Source organism: Pavona decussata, unplaced genomic scaffold, assembly GCF_977016875.1.
Source record: "Pavona decussata unplaced genomic scaffold, jaPavDecu1.1 SCAFFOLD_127, whole genome shotgun sequence".
Taxonomy (NCBI): domain Eukaryota; kingdom Metazoa; phylum Cnidaria; class Anthozoa; order Scleractinia; family Agariciidae; genus Pavona; species Pavona decussata.
The window spans coordinates 636,557-653,614 of record NW_028145541.1 but is presented as its reverse complement, the minus strand read 5'-3'; the positions used below and the strand labels follow the sequence as shown (position 1 = coordinate 653,614).

General features: G+C 37.2%; 2 protein-coding genes and 1 long non-coding RNA gene across 4 annotated transcripts; 2 read left to right on the top strand and 1 right to left on the bottom strand.

The window, feature by feature from the left end:
- The first annotated feature begins 5,446 nt into the window (after positions 1–5,446).
- On the top strand, positions 5,447–6,639 carry LOC146469061 (uncharacterized). The gene has a single exon (XM_085123605.1). It carries the CDS (start codon positions 5,541–5,543, stop codon positions 6,606–6,608), a length of 1,068 nt encoding a protein of 355 aa, XP_084979731.1. The 5' UTR covers positions 5,447–5,540; the 3' UTR covers positions 6,609–6,639.
- A 128-nt stretch (positions 6,640–6,767) lies between these two features.
- LOC146469060 (uncharacterized) lies at positions 6,768–10,231 on the bottom strand. Of its 2 annotated transcripts, none has more exons than XM_085123606.1 (2): positions 10,158–10,231; positions 6,768–7,828 (listed from the first exon to the last, which is right to left on the bottom strand). In XM_085123606.1, the coding sequence occupies exons 1-2, from the start codon at positions 10,172–10,174 to the stop codon at positions 7,078–7,080; spliced, it is 768 nt and encodes a 255-aa protein (XP_084979732.1). In that variant the 5' UTR covers positions 10,175–10,231; the 3' UTR covers positions 6,768–7,077. The 2 variants fall into 2 exon arrangements, with proteins under 2 accessions (XP_084979732.1, XP_084979733.1); XM_085123607.1 differs by lacking the exon at positions 10,158–10,231 and adding an exon at positions 8,555–8,653 and having other exon boundaries at positions 6,768–8,205.
- A 1,991-nt stretch (positions 10,232–12,222) lies between these two features.
- Positions 12,223–15,405, top strand: LOC146469059 (uncharacterized). Its single transcript, XR_014867280.1, has 2 exons — positions 12,223–13,598; positions 14,644–15,405. It is a non-coding gene; the product is annotated as an uncharacterized LOC146469059 (long non-coding RNA).
- The last annotated feature ends 1,653 nt before the right edge of the window (positions 15,406–17,058 follow it).

The following is a 17,058-nucleotide window of genomic DNA, read 5'->3' as shown; positions in this document are numbered from 1 at the left end:
GGTCGGGGTCGGGGTCGGGGTCGGGGTCGGGGTCGGGGTCGGGGTCGGGGTCGGGGTCGGGGTCGGGGTCGGGGTCGGGGTCGGGGTCGGGGTCGGGGTCGGGGTCATTTTTTTCTTTTTTTTTTCTTTTTTTTTTTTTCTTTTTTTTTTTTTAACATCACAGGTCATTTGTGGGTCAAATAAGGATTAAAACTAATATAAAAAAGTTAAGTCTCTAAAGCTTACTAGCTTAGGATAGGTCATCGGTGACAACACTCGATGCAGTTCCGTATTCTGGCGGACATTGGTTCCGTGAATTGACTACCTTTTATTCTTCTACGAGACAATATATTTCCTTGAACTAACAAACTCTTGAACTAGAATGTGCATGAACTCATGAACACCCCCGCCGCCTTCCATGATCGTGCTCGTTTGTTATAGTCAATCCATGTCACGCGTGACTATTATTTCCGAGAATGAAATAAACACGTAAATTATGATCATCCGGGTGAGTGTAGTCCTGAGAAGGACTGTTTGTGGTGACTTTGACTGACGTTTCGACAACCTGAGCGGAAGTCATCTTCAGAGTCAAGTGAATTGTGGAACGTCAGTAGGTGGTATATATACGTCTCTGGTTGTTAACCTGATTGGTCAACGAAGTCCAGATGTTATTGGTCGTTTGTCAGTAAGCCGTGATGTTATTGGCTGTGAAGACTGTAAAAAGTGATTGGTGCGTTTCGATCCGTCTTTTGTCCACAGATGACTTAATGGACTTACTGAACCTCTGCTTAACGTCCACGTACTTCCAGTACAACGGAAAGCACTACAAACAGTTACACGGAACAGCTATGGGCTCACCAGTTTCTGTTGTTGTAGCAGAAATTGTCATGCAGAACATCGAGGAACAAGCCCTAGCAACCTACAAACGGACACTACCGCTCTGGTTACGGTACGTAGACGACACCTTTACAGCAGTACACAAAGACGAAATTGACGACTTTCACGAACACCTTAACAGACAGAACGCTGACATACAATTTACTAAGGAGATCGAAGAAAATGGTAAAATACCTTTTCTAGACTGCTTAGTTACCCGTAACAACAACGACAACAAACTAAGTACTACGGTTTACAGGAAACCAACACATACTGACAGACTACTGGACCAGTCATCCTACAACCCTACTTCTCACAAAGCAACGACTATACAGACCTTAACAAGGCGAGCACAACTGGTTTGTGACTCACCTGACAGACTAGCAGACGAAAACAACTACTTAGACAACGTTTTCAACAAGAACAACTACAACAAGGACTTTGTTAGACGTAACACTTACAAGAACACTGAGCCTAACGTCACAAACAACGACGCGACTCCCGTAACTACTGTAACTATACCTTACGTAAGGGGCACTTCTGAGACTATCGCACGGATTCTACAACCTTACAATATCCGTGTAGCTCACAAACCTATAAGCACTTTACGACAACTACTGACGAAAGTAAAGGACAAAGACGAACCTAACCGCAGACAGGGAGCAGTTTACAAGATCAAATGCTGCGACTGCCAGGCCACTTATATTGGTGAGACCGGCAGAAATTTAAACGTACGACTGACTGAACACAAACGAGCAACTAGAAATGGTGATATCAACAATCACATTGCTGAGCACCATTTACAAACGAACCACAGAATCGACTGGGACTCTGCCACGTGCATTACCTACTGTACAAATTACTATCAACGACTCACTCTGGAAAGCTGGTTTACTAACTTAGAACAAACACCACTCAACCGTTGCCTACAACTACCTGCACCATACAAACGACTTATTGACAATAACAACGAAACAAACAAACAATAGACATTTTACTAACAATAGACCCACGGACTTTTTGACTAACAAAAGACGGATCGAAACGCACCAATCACTTTTTACAGTCTTCACAGCCAATAACATCACGGCTTACTGACAAACGACCAATAACATCTGGACTTCGTTGACCAATCAGGTTAACAACCAGAGACGTATATATACCACCTACTGACGTTCCACAATTCACTTGACTCTGAAGATGACTTCCGCTCAGGTTGTCGAAACGTCAGTCAAAGTCACCACAAACAGTCCTTCTCAGGACTACACTCACCCGGATGATCATAATTTACGTACTTATGACATGACTCCTGGGTTCAAACCATTTACAATGAAATAAACATGCGTTCGAATTTCTTTGTAAAGCTCGGCATTTGAATGGAATGTAGACCATTTCTCTGGAAATCTTTCCGAAAAAGACAATTCATGAATTTTTCAGCAGCGATGTTTTATGAACATTATTTGACATCAGATTTCCATACAAACACTTTTATTTCAAGCCTGTTTGCCTACTCGTCAAAATGGCGTCGAAAACCGTGATAAGGCCTATTTACATGTCAGTTTTGATGTCGGCAATGAGATTTCAGAGTTCTCGTAGAAATTTCCCTAGTTTATTGACGGTATAAAACTATGAATTTTTCTTTATATTACAGCACAAGTATTTCAAGAATCACAATTGTCTCTAAAGTATTTTGAATCTTTTTTTTTGTCAGTCAATGCGTCTTTTTCGGAAAGATTTCCAGAGAAATGTTCTACATTCTATTCAAATGCCGAGTTTACAAAGGAATTCGATCGCATGTTTATTTCATTCCCGGAAATAAACGAGCACGATCATGGAAGGCGGCGGGGGTGTTCATAGTGAGTTCATGCATTGCACATTCTAGTTCACGAATTTGTTAGTTCAAGGAAATATATTGTCTCGTACCTTGTATTTTTTGCCTCATTTCGTTTCTTGGAAGAATAAAAGGTAGTCAATTCACGGAACCAAAGTCCGCCAGAATACGGAACTGTATCGAGTGTTGTCACCGATGACCTACCCTAAGCTAGTAAGCTTTACAGACTTAACTTTTTTTTACATTGGCTTTAATCCTTATTTGACCCACAAAAGACCTGTGATGTTGAAAAAAAAATTAATAAATAAAAAAAAAATAAATAAAAAGAAAGGAAAAAAATAAAGAAAAAAAAATGACCCCGACCCCGACCCCGACCCCGACCCCGACCCCGACCCCGACCCCGCGTTTTACTGACACCCCTTTAATTGCGAATAAACCACGACCGACATAACAGGCTCATGTGATATTATGCGATCATTCAGTTTTAAATTAAAGCACTGACTGGGAGAAAAACATCTAAATCTCATGTAACAATTCAACTCAACGCTGTCACTTTCCTCTGTAGTTTTTTGTTACTAGGTATATGTATTTTATATGCATTTATCTTCATAAACCTAATTTATCTTTATTATCGCAAATTCAGATTGAGTGCCACGCCGTTCATTTATTAGCCTTATATAGAGCCGGTATGTTTTTGTGACGCCAGTAGAAGACCAGACATCCAAGTCCAACTATTGGCCTGTATTAAATCTGCCCAGCTATCTATCGGTTGTACTAGCCTTCTTACCTTGCAGTTTATTTTATTCTTTATATCACATGTCTGACCAGTCTCTGTGTTGCGGACTCACGGGAGGGGGAGGGGGGGGGGGGGAGAATCTCATATGAAAGGGGCAGGGATGCTCGTCGTCTCGCTTAGGGGTGTAAATTTCGGGCCATGGTCTCATTTAGGGTGTTCTGGGCAAAACGCCATTATCTTTAGGTCTCGTTTAGTTGTACGCGAGCAAATCTAAAAAAAATACATGTCTGTGTTTTTTTAGTTGTTCTTTTTTAGGGGTGAAAAAAAAGTTAACGTGTAAAAGCAAAATATAACGTACTATGTCAAAATATGGTTCATCGGCGAGGATTCGAACCCCGGGCTCCTGCGTTCAAGGCAGACGTGATACTGTCTTCTTTAATTGAACGCAGGAGACTGGGGTTCGAATCCTCGCCGATGAACCATATTTTCACATAGTACGTTATATTTTGCTTTTACTCTTTAATTTACTTTGTTCCTTTGATATAACAGGTCATTACAGTGATTCTATGTAAAAATATGGCTGATTCCCTTAGTATGAATATTCCCTACTGTCTTTGTTTCATGTAAAAAAAAAAAAAAAAAAGCTTGGACCACGCCCAGATTGGTCTCCTTTAGGGGTTTAATTCAAAATTTTCGATGACAAGAATCCCCCCTCCCCCAGCTGTGACTATGGTTTCAATCCCTTGGAGGCTAGCCTCCTAAGCAGAAGCTCTTTGGTCTTGTCACGCATTCCTTCCCATGGGTGAGGAATGCGTGACAAGCCCGGAGAGCTTCATTTTTCTCACCGTTTGTTTCAACTGGGGCAAACAAACGCCGGAAATTACGTCTGCACTCTCCGGGTATGGCTTTTAAATTAACTGGCGGCGTTGACCGAAATCAGCAAAAAAAACACACCCTAACAACAAACACCATGTCTATATTCTTGAGCGTTTTTATTATATTTTGATCCGTTAAAAACGGTCATCGACATTGTCTTTAGGACGGACTACGAGCAGTCCATTATTTTCTCAATTAGCTAAGTAAAGCGAGTGAGCCACGCGATCGCGCGCGAAAATTACCTCCCGCGTCTCGTTTCCTCGCGGGGTGACGAGGCTTTCTCGCACGATCGCCTGTACTATACGGCTAAGAAGAATAAGGGAGTGATCGTAGTCTACCTTTACTTAGGAAAGCTTTTTTCATAACCGACACCCCGTTGGGGGTACTCAGTGGATCTTAGGGTGGGGGTTTGCTGCTTGTACTTTAACTATGCCAGACCACGTTAAGCCGCATTTTGCCATCCTATTGTAGACTAGACAGCAAAAATCCCAACCTTAAAACTTGCCATTTTTCAGAAACTCTGTGTACCGGGTTACTCGATCGCCCACTCGCCTAGGCGGCTATTTTTTTTTTTTTTTTTGCATGTAACTGAGTATTTAAAGCTTCTTTCAACTCCTTCAACAGCACGGGAAAGGCTGTTCAGCTCTGATCCGCCCATAGCTTTAGACAATGATGGTAACAATTGGTACACGACCAGCATTAAAAAATAACTGAAAAATTGTTCTCCATCGTTTACCTCGACGTGTCATATTCATTCAGCTTTGCCAATCGCTGTTGACATATTGCAAAGGTTTTCGCGCCTTATTCCATTTGCCGGTCATGCGATTACTTGCTATCTTTTCTTTTTTTCTCGACACCGAAAAAAAAAGTGAATGTAACTTTCATTGCATTTCGACTATGGCGGTTTTTTTTACTTCGCCCTACTTCTAATGTCTTTGCATTGCATTGGCAGTCTACCTCATTTCGGTTCCAGAACTCCCGGCTTGCTGAGAACGAGATTTGGAAGAGCCGGGTCCTGAATGGTCCAAATTTAGCGCCTTTGCGCTCGCTCAGTTTGCGCATGCTGTTGCACCTTACGATCCGACAACGGCGACGGCAACGGCAACCTGAGAAGTCTGGGTCGAGGTGAGGTAGGTGACGTTGGCGTTCCCGCCAAAATTGAAATTACGATTTTTACAAGCGAGAGCGAGGACGCCATTGTTATTTTTCACGCTGTAACTCAACAACAAGTTTTTAGAAAACATGCCCAAGTTTCGTGACACTATTCTCTTGGCTCACGCTTTTCGTTTGATTAACGATGAAGAATTCCTGCTACTCCACGATTTAAACAAGCCTAAAAATCCGGATTTACCCTACACAAACTACGATCACTTCGATCTCGACAAGATGACCGATGACGAATGTAAAACTGAGTTTAGGTTTTACAAGAACGACATATACAACTTGACAGATGTCCTGAATTTGCCAGATCGAATCATTTGCTACAATGGTGTGAATGTCGACATGGTTGAGGCATTTTGCATTTTTCTTAAAAGATTTGCGTATCCTTGCAGATACATTGACATGATACCCAGGTTTGGAAGGCCAGAACCACAACTGTGTATGATCTCTAATGCTGTTATGAACGAACTGTATCAAACATGGAACCGCCTTCTTACTGAATTGGACCAGGATTGGTTAAGCTCTCAACACTTGGAGGAGTTTGCTACAGCAGTTCACAACAAGGGGGCTGCTCTTGAAAATTGTTGGGGCTTTGTTGACGGTACTGTAAGGCCCATTTGCCGACCTGGACAAAACCAAAAGTGTCTATACAATGGCCACAAAAAAGTCCATGCCATAAAGTTTCAATCTATTGCAGCACCAAATGGTCTTGTTGCCAATCTTTTTGGGCCTGTTGAGGGGAAGAGACATGATAGTGGGATGTTAGCTAGATCTGGAGTGTTAAACCAATTACAACAATATTCAGTGGACACCAATGGCAACCCCCTTTGCATTTATGGAGACCCAGCCTATCCCCTTCGCTTACACCTCCAAGGACCTTTTCGAGGAGCTGGACTAACTCCCCTACAGCATGCGTGGAATAAATCTATGAGCGAAGTTAGAGTTTCCGTCGAATGGATTTTTGGAGATATCATAAATTATTTTAAATTTCTAGACTTTAAAAAAAACTTAAAAATTAGTTTAAGTGCTATTGGTAAAATGTATGTTACATGTGCCCTTCTTCATAATGCTCGTGTTTGTTGCTATGGATCCACGACAGCAGAATACTTTGATGTTTCTCCCCCAGCAATTGAGGATTATTTTCACTGAGCCTGTAAGAAAAGTTTTGCAATAGCTAAATAACACCCCTTTGGAAAACTGAACTAGTTTTTAATAAAGCATCATATTCAATGCTAAATAAATGCCACCAAAGCAAACCATAAAGTGGGAAAAAAGGGTGAGCATTTTACAGACAAAAATGAAACAGTATTATAGGAATTTGATTGTTGAATAAGCCCTAATATGTACTTAACATCGTGTTTCTTTCATAAAGGCTCACACTTTCCTCCTACCCTAGCCACCTCAAACTCTACATGCATTGGGTACTGGTATAACATCAATTCAGTGACTTTGAAAGGTTAAGTTAGAAATCTTTAAACAACAACATTTTCTTTAAAATTACCTGTAAACTTATTGTAAATCTTTCATTTTAGAAATCATTACAACTGTTTAAGTGAATAAAAGTGTTTACTTCTTATGCATAAAAAATGTTCATTTCTTGCATAATTGTTAGCCAGAGTCACTTCTCAGCAAACTTTTTCATTAGCTCCATAAGTGCAAGAGTTTGTTGTTGGTGCTGTTGCATCATGTTTGCATTCATTTGCATAAACTGCTGCATCTGCTGCTGCTGAAGTTGCTGAATATCTCTAGTTTGCTTGTTCATCATATCAAACTGCTGTTGTCTTCCCTCCTGCTCCTTTGCTTGCAGTGCTAACTCTTTCCGTTTCATCTCCAATTCCTCACGCTTTAAGGTTGCCTCTGATTCTGCCCTTTCCTTCAGGTAAGCCATAGTGTTTGCACCACTAGCCCTACATTTTTTCGGTCTTGCTCCTTGTTGTGAATCGTCGGCATTCCTTTTTGCACTATCTTTAAAAGTCTCCAGAGATCTCTTCCGCATTTCCTCTGCTTTCTTTGCTTCTTCTTCCTGTCTCTGTTTTGTTTCATCTATTGCTTTGTCAGATTCATCAAAGAGTTCCATGATTTCATCAAGTAGTTGATCTAATTCCTTGTCTTCTTCAGGGGCAATACCTGAGGCTCTGTCTTCTTCCCTGACTTTCTTTCTTCTTCTCTTTTCCATGGTAGAATAGTGGTCACGAATAGAACGTTGAGTAACACGGAATTGTGGATGAGGAATAGCATTTAAGGACACTGCCAGTTTTTCCCAGTCATCACCCCTCTCAGTGGTTCCTTTCTTGTGCTGCCAGGGATGCAAAAGCATCAATTCCCTCAGCATGAGTACTTCGTGTTCTTCAGTCCATTTCATTGATTGACTGAAAGTGTAAGAAATTGATGAAGAAGAGCTATCAGTATGTTATCAATAAAATTATAATAATTATATAAATATCCAAATTGAAATTTGAGTTTTTTGTACAGAGCAGATCAACACTTGATTTTAATCATGATACAAAGTTAAAACCACATAAATATAATTTGTTTTGACTTAACTAAATCACCATATGATTAGACCATTCATTACACCCATTTTGAAAACACTGGTGATCCTTGCAATCTGATTGGCTCTCAACAGTGCAATTTATTCACGAATCACACTACTTTTTGGTCTAACTTGCATCCTTTTTTTAGCCCATCAAAACTAAAATGAAATAATAATAATAATAATAATAATAATAATAAAATTAAATAAAATCTTTCTTTATTATAATATTCCAAGCAAAATTGATATTTACAAGTTTTAAAAAAAGTAGAAAAAAGAGCTATTAAAACCTATTTACAATTCAATATTTAAAATTCATTTTGATTAAAAAAAAAGCGACTATTTCCAAGCACAACAGAGCTATTTTTAACAATAGTAAGACTAAAATAAAAAAGTTGTTAAAAAGATCCTAAAATACTAATTTACAACGTCACGCCATCATTCACTTTCTAAAATTAGCGGAGACACGCTTGGCTAGCGTTTAAGCGGCAGTCATCAATGAAATAATAATAATAATAATAATAATAATAATAATAATAATAATAATAATAATAATAATAACCAATCAAATTTCATAGCTTACCTGCACTAGCTAATAGGATTGCAGAAAAATACAGGGCAAAGAACATCATTTTCATTTGGGGGGAATTTTGGTATTTACATTTCTATTTTTTTCCAAATCTTTATTGATGAATTTTGCATGTTACCCGCAGGAGCACTTAGTGAAGTGGATAAGTAAGTGCTAATTGAACTTTGTGCTGTGCAATTTTTGTCTGCTTGTGATTTCAAATTGTACTCCGCTGCACGCTCGTTCGATTTTGAAATCACACTTATGATTTTAGACCAATAATATACAAACCAAAAATTTCTACAATATTGAAAACTGAAATCCAGTCAGTTCGGAAACAAACCAAGGAGGGTGATTGCCTTCAGACTTCTTTAAACATTGATTTAAAATTTTACTTTGTGATTTGAAAACTAGCTATTTTTAGTGAGATGGTATTTTTAGCATGTTTTAAAGATGTATGAACATGTATGTCAAGCTTGTCATTTTTGAAACCAATCAAAGACATGTAGGTGGAGCATTAGCTCACGGACAAGAAATAAACAAAAGCTCATTTGAAATTTTTGTATGTATATTATTAACAAGTAATCACGACTTTTCTCATGCAATTTGGAATAAATAAGCACTTGTAAAATTTTAAAAGACCACAAATTGCACTCGCCCTGCAGGCTCGTGCAATTTTGTTAACCTTTTAAAATTTTACTTGTGCTTATTTATTCCAAATTGCACTCAGAATCATGTAATTACTTACACAAATTACACTCTACTAGGTGTAATAATTTACCATTGTATCTCAGCTCTTCATCCTAGTTTGCAATAAAAAAAGTTCCTAATTGCACTCTCCCAAAAAATTAGCTGAGCTTGAACAATAGATAAAATAAATGATGACCTCCCCTTTCCTTCCAAAATTATAATGTATACAAATAATTATGTTTGGAAAAAATGGCTTCAAAAACAGAATGGACAAAATTTAATTTCTTAAAAATTATGCAACATTCACAAGGATATAGGAAAACGATAAATCTTGGATTTTGTAAAATATGATAAATTATAAGTAAACAGTTGAATGCCAACCTCTTCGGTTTTTGTTATAATCAATTATGAATATAAACATGTTTGAATTAGTCAGGAATTCGTCGATGGAACTGTTCAACTCATCCAGCAAGGTCCTTGCAAATTATGTACATACAGCAGTGACAATATTTTACACGGTTTTTTAATTAGCAGAATGAAAAGAATTGCACTTTAAAGCGGTAGAATCTAGTGCCCTTGCCGACAGAGTCACTACGATCTTTTCCAAATAAGCCAGAATAAAAATTAAGTTTAATTGCTCTCTTTTTTCACGGAGATAGAAACAATGAAATGTATAAGGAAGCATTTATTTCAACTGCCTGGAAGAGTACGTATACTTTTCAGCTCAGAGCAAGTGATTGGGAAGTGCGATCACAAACAACGGCAAACAAATCAAATCAAATTTCACTCTTCCTTCAGTTTGTAGTCCTTTTACAAAACACGTCACGCTCGGTTCGTTTACATTTCACGGAAAATCTAATAACAAAACTAATCTACTTTAAAGTTAGCCTCAAATTTCGTTTCTTACCTTGATTCTTTTGCCATGGCTGCACCACGTTTTCGAAGAACGTCAAACAAGGCTTGTTGACGTCCGCGCGTGAAGGGAAACCGCCGTTTGACTTTCAGAAACCTACTCATGCGCAATACGCTACCGGAAGTAAAAATGCCCCACGTTGCCGTCGCCGTTGTCGGATCGTAAGGTAGGGAAATTTCCCTAGAACAAAATATGGACTAGCCTCGCACACGTTCTTAGGGGTTCGTCACGAAGAACGTCTGCGTGGGACGCTAAATATGGACAAGTTTAATTTCAAAGTTCGTTTCTTTCTGAGTTTCGTCGTCCTATCAGTTGTCTCAAGTAAGTTTAGTTGATTTTTTTGGTTTGTAAGTTAATTTGACTTACTTTGATAGTGGGGACAATTTAAAAGTTCTTTAATTAATGAGTTAATCGAAAATCAGTTTGTAATCGAACGACGCCTTTATAACTGTTAACGTTAGTGGCTTTACCCCTCAGATATAAGCTTAGATAACATTTTTCAAGCCGCAGTGTGACAATAAGGTGGCATTATTATATATTACGGCTTGTAAACAAGTAATAGTAGCTTAAGAAACATCACCTCGATTGTTTAGTAGGTGTTTTGATATGGCCCACACACATGTATTTTGGAACGATGTGTGTGTGAATGGGCCAAACAATTCCGAGATCAGTAAATTCTTTGATCGATAGTAACACCAAGCTCCTTTTTTGCCCTTTTTGCTGTGTATTTTCCCTGCTTTTAGTGATTTAAGGTCAAATCCAACCAGATTCAAGTCATATCGGTCCATATGATCCAAATATGTGTTACACATAAAGCTTTATAGTACAGACATTTTGAAACTTGCTCAGTTATTGCTTATTTGTATATTGACGTAAAAGTCCGCAATAAGGTGCCTACTAATGTCAGCTAGGATTAATTAGGACATTTTCGTGAATTTTGCGCCAGTTAAAATCCTCGGTTACATGTTCTCGTGCAACTCCGAAGTATTTAAATGTTTAGAATGCTATAAACTGAACAAAATCTAGACTGTCAGTTTTGACATCCTCATCACCAATGTAGAAATCATGTGTCTCTATAAAGTTTGCTTTACTGCTCTGTTCAAGCAACCATCCATCACTTTGCAATAATACTACACTGTACTAATAAGTGTCTCATAAGACCTCAACACTACAGCCTACCAGCTACATGTATGTTCGGACATTTTGAGGTTTACCAACCAATGTTTTTAAGTAAAATTAGTCCTAGTTAGCGGGAAGTTCAAGTTAACTGAGTTTTAGCTAGTTGATATCAAATGAGTGAAAATAAGGGGCCAAAACTAGGAGAAATATTGGATTTTGTTTGAGTTAGTGGGGAGCTCAAGTTAGCCAAGTTCAAGTTGTCAGGGCTCTACTGTAAAAAAACTTGAATAACTTCTAAAAGTTGCAATATTATTACATGTACATGTATGCAAGTTTGTACCAGTGAATTACTGGTTGTAATTTTACCATTCAAATTGTTGACAAGTTGAAAATTTGTCCACAACTCAAATACTTGTGACCATTAATAAAATAATTTACATGTACACTGGGGTAAGCTGATGAAACTTCAAATCCTTTTAATTTGAGTTTTGTTATCTAGTATATGATTCTCTGTGAAGGCATACAGTCATTTACAATTTCATGTATTAAGGACTATGCCATGACAGAGATTTCAAACAATTTCGTCAGTCTTGATTTTACTTAAAAAATTTGTTTGGCCAAAAATATGTTATCAACCAGCATGCCAGAAATAGTGCTACTGTCTGTAAAAATTCTGCTGGTGCTGGTGTTTTAATGCCTGTTGGCTATCTTTTTTCACTGCAGGGTATACAAAAATTTCTTGTTGCAGGTATCCACTGGGATGACAACATAAATTTCAACTAATGTGATTGTCTCAGTTACCATTGTAAGGATTTATTGCCGGCTTTTCCATACATGTAGAGATCAAAATACTGTGAAGTGAATTCCAAGCATAATTCTTGTCCGCTTTAATTGAATGAGTTTTAAAGTCCAGTGGGAAACTAAAATTGACAGTCCCAGGTGGAAATCTTATTAAGATCTTGCAAGATCTTACAAGATCTTGTAAGAATCTTATAAGAATGAAAATAACACTAAGATCTTAATAAGATTTTGTTAAGATTTGTTAAGATTTCAGATCTTAATAAGATCTTACAACACTTCTTAATAAAATCTTAATACAAACTGTACAATCTTCAGCATTTTAAGATCTTACAAGATCTTACTAAATTCTTGTAAGATATTTATAAGAATCTTAATAGTATCCTCAACCTAACAATCAATAAGATCTTAAAAAGTTTTTAATAAGATCTTATCCATTTCTTAATATTTTCTTATTAAGATCTTGTAAAAATTGGTGACAAGATCTTATCAGCATTCTTGTTAAGATCTTAAGAATTAACTTACAAGAATCTTGTTAAGATCTTACTATAAATTAAAAATAAGATCTTAAACAGATTTTGATAAGATCTTACCTATTTCTTGATGTTTTCTTACTAAGATCTTAATCCAAATTTGTACCATGATCTTACAACCATTCTGATTAAGATCTTACTACCTTACAATTATCTTGGTAAGATCTTAGCATAAATTAAGAATAAGATCTTTAAAAACAGTTCTTATGAAGATCTTGTAAAACAAAAACAAAAACTTCTTAATAAGATATTAGTTCAATTCTTTATTAAGCTCTCATAATATCTTACAGGAATCTTAACAGTATCTAATAATAAATAAACATGCCAGCAAGACTCTCACACTGACTGTGATATGCTCTTTACTAGTGTATTGTCATAATTTAACAATAAAATTTAGTTGTTTGTTGTGAAATCATTGTACATCTTAATACTGTCTTCTTCAGTGTCCTAAGTTGATAAATGCTATGTAGACATGTGTGTTTCTAAACAAAGGCTTTAAAGATATGACTGTTAAGACTTACAGTTGCAGTTTACAGATTGTATTTAGATACAAAATAACTAAGCTTAAATCCACGGTCCTACGCTGAAACTCATTTGTGAAAACACTATTACTTACAAACCTTCTTTGATGAATCTCAACTCCATGTAATGCCAAAAAGAACAACAATGCTTTGAATCATAATTCGTACGACTTTCATGCACAATGCTAGCTTTTAAAATGAGCAAGAGAACGTGGAAAAAGTTAAACGTGGTGTCACAACAACACCGGCAGCCATCTTGGATTTCATTCGGACTGGGAAGACTGGGCACCATTTTGGTCAGCAGATATGCCACTGCAGGCTCGGAGAAAGACCGTTTCATGTTAGATTTTAGGCGGGATTCAAGTATAAAGCACACATTTCCTCTGGATTTTACCTCTGTTTAAGCTAAAAAAAAAATGATGGCTTCATGCAGCAAACTGTGGACAACCACTTTTTAGAAAGAGGTAAGTTTCAACGCCAATCATTTTGTGAAAGACTGTATGAAAATGTGTGATCGTCCACGCGAATTACAGACAACGTGCATGCATTTGTGCTTCTTGAAGATTGTTGAGGTGGTCATTCCCTATTTAGTTTTAATATGAAGCCTTTGCAAACATTTTTACAGAGTAATTTGTAGCCGGGTTAAAATCATGACGGTCTTGGTATAAGCTAAAGTAAAAGACTTGAGTGATCGATCTTGATTTGGCGTGAAGATCAGTTTATGATCTTCGTGGAGTGTATGACTCATTTACTCAGATCAGGAACTAACAAGATAATTTGTTACGGGTGAGAAACTCACTGCAACATTGTCTAAAAAGTTAATGGCAGCCTAGTGGTCATTGTGATCACTCAGAATAACTGACTTAAAGTGCACAATTTTTCGGTTTTACTGTAGATTTTCAACTCCATTTTGTTGTCAAGGTTGGGACTCAAGACTGCAGCTTCAGAGTCAAGTCACCAAATCCTGCTCAATAAACTCACTTACATATTTATGACCGTTGGAGTCTATTTTAACTGATTTAATTTTGTTGTGAATGATGTGACTTCTGCTACTTCTACTCAGGAACAAATTATAATACTAAATAAAATTGTGTAACTTGCATAATGGCAGTATTTGATCAGTACTTGATATCATAGTTGAAAACAGTAAGCAAAGTAACAATCCTTTCGATCAATGCAATCATTTTTTCTTAAAGAGTGACCTATTTCACTGCAGGTGCAACTACAATGTAAGTTGCACCGCCCAGACAGTCCCATACAGTTAACAATGAAATCATCATAATCATCTTTTTGTACTTGAGCTTAGAATTTTCTTTTTACATCAGTTACATGTAAATTTAGACTTGGGTTTCCTATGAACAAGGCAGCCAGTGCTGAGTTGTCTGCATGTGCTGCTACAAAACATTGTGAGAATGCTGACTAAAGTAACCAGTCAATTATTTGTAGAATGAGATAACACTGTGTAGGTCAGGACATAAGTTAACACAACTGTCTTATTTTCCTGTACAGGTCCCTCTAGCCCTGGATGTGCAGCTAAATGAAATGTGGGAGAACATTAATTTTTCAATATTTTATTGATTTCATAAGTTAGAGCTGGCAAGCAACACTTGCGAAGTAAAAACACCTGTGGTATTTTTCTGAGCCACCACAAACTGTCAAAGTGCATGTTTAGAGCCAGTTGAACTGAGTGATCATCTGTGAGTTGTTGAAACGCTGCTCCCCTTTCCTCTGGGCCAATGTTGATTGAGCTAATTGGTGTGCACGTTGTCATTGCTTCTATTTTACTTTGCTTAGGAGGGGGAGGGAGGGAGATGCTTCTAACAAACAGTGTTTCAACATTTTGACGCCAATAGTAGGTTGCTGTTGGCATTTACGCAGAGGCAAATAGTAGATGTGGCTTGACCAATGGGGGCATACACTTAATTAAAACCGTAGTTAATAAACAATTATCGTTCTTATTGGTGGCTTTTTTAGCAAGGAAAATAGCATCAAAAAATTATATCTTTTTCTTTTAATTTTCTTGATTTCTTCACTGGGGCCATACAGGATAATTTCAAGCTTTCATGTTTTCTTGCTTTTAACATGCAGACTGATTATTTATCTTAAATTCTTACTTAAACTCCTACTTTGTGATTATGTAGTCACTCAATTTAGGAAATTGTACAAGAACATAGCTAGTGCATGTGAGTTGCTAAAATGTAAAATTGTTGAAGTAGGAACTAGTACTAAAAGCTTGTTGAGTCAAATAAACTTCATTTTTTGGTTCCAAAACATCTGAGTATGCAGCTCTTGTTGTTGATTTTGATGTTGATGTAGTGGAAACCCTTGCTAGAATGCTACAAGACTCTTGCGATAACTTGTAGGAATCTTGAAAGAGCTTATAAAATTCAGGAACAACAAAAGATTTCTGTCAGTAAGATTATTGCAAGGTCTTGTAAGAATATATAAGATTTCTGCAAGATTCTTACAAGATCTTGTACGAATCTAAAAAGATTGTGTAAGAGTCTTACAAGATCTTGTAAGAATCTTAAAAGATCGTGTAAGACTCTTACAAGATCTTGTAAGAATCGTACAAGACCTTGTAAGAATCTTAAAAGATTGTGTAAGACTCTTACAAGATCTTGTAAGAATCTTAAAAGATTGTGTAAGACTCTTACAAGATATTGTAAGAATCTTATAAGATTTCTTTCAGTTTCTTACAAGATTCTTACAAGATCTTTTAAGATTTCTGTAAGATTTCAACAAGATCTTGTAAGAACCTTTAACATTTCAGTAAGATTTTGTCAGAATCTTATAAGAATTTGCAATATCTTACAAGTTCTTTTAAGAAACTTACAAGAATCTTACAAGTATCTTACAAGATTCTTGTAAGAATCTTACAAGAATCTTACAAGTATCTTACAAGAATCTTGATAAGAGAATTACTAAGATCTTATTAAGAAACTTAATAAGAATCTTGTAAGATCTTGATAAGATTTCCACCTGGGGTGTGAACACTTCAGCCTTGGTTTGTAGTGGGTAATCTTCTATTTAGTCTTCAGCTCAACCAGCTTCATTCTATGCAAATCCCAGTGTACTGGCCAGCACATCACCTGCACAGCTAAATGATTACTGGAAAATAATCCCGCAATAAATGTACATGTATGTGGTGCTTAATTCAAATTTTGGTTCATGGTCACCTTGGGATTCCATAAATCATAGTGCTTTTTAAGCTGACAACTGAAGATTTTAGGCACTAAGAGGACATCTTTACTCTCCTCAAGTATTCCCAGGTACAGTCGAACCTGTATTAAGCGGCACCGTATTAAGCGGTCACCCTCTATTAAGCGGTCAGTTGTCAAAGTCCCGAAAATTACTTCCCTTATTTACTGTAATTCTGACCTGTATTAAACGGTCACCTCTATTAAACGGTCGCGGTCACCCTATACTAAGTCCCAGCGAGCTGTTTCTATTGTCTTGACCTGTTTTAAACGGTCACCTTGTGAAAGGAAACCACTTAAATATGGTAACAAATAGCGTGCCAGGCAATTGAGCTTCTAATGAGCTGCACAATCGTGGCGTTACTGTTTTACTAGTCTGTTTCAATACCATGCTCTCCTTTGTCATACCATTTTACCGCCGAACGTTCTTAACCAAGCAAGTGATGCATTCTGTGCAACCTGTATTAAGCGGTCACTTAGCCATTCCCTGAGGGTGACCGCTTAATACAGGTTTGACTGTACTTTAAAAATTATTTGGGTGGATCAAAGTACTTCATGTACAACAAAGATTTTCTGGGGAACATGGGGCTGCTTTTTTGAGGATTTATGGTACGCACTAGTTGAACATACATGTACAGACTCAAGCATAATTTGCTCACTATTGAAGTTTTCTTTGAATTTGTCATGTAATAATTGGTTTCACTTTATTTTATGTAGATGTCCA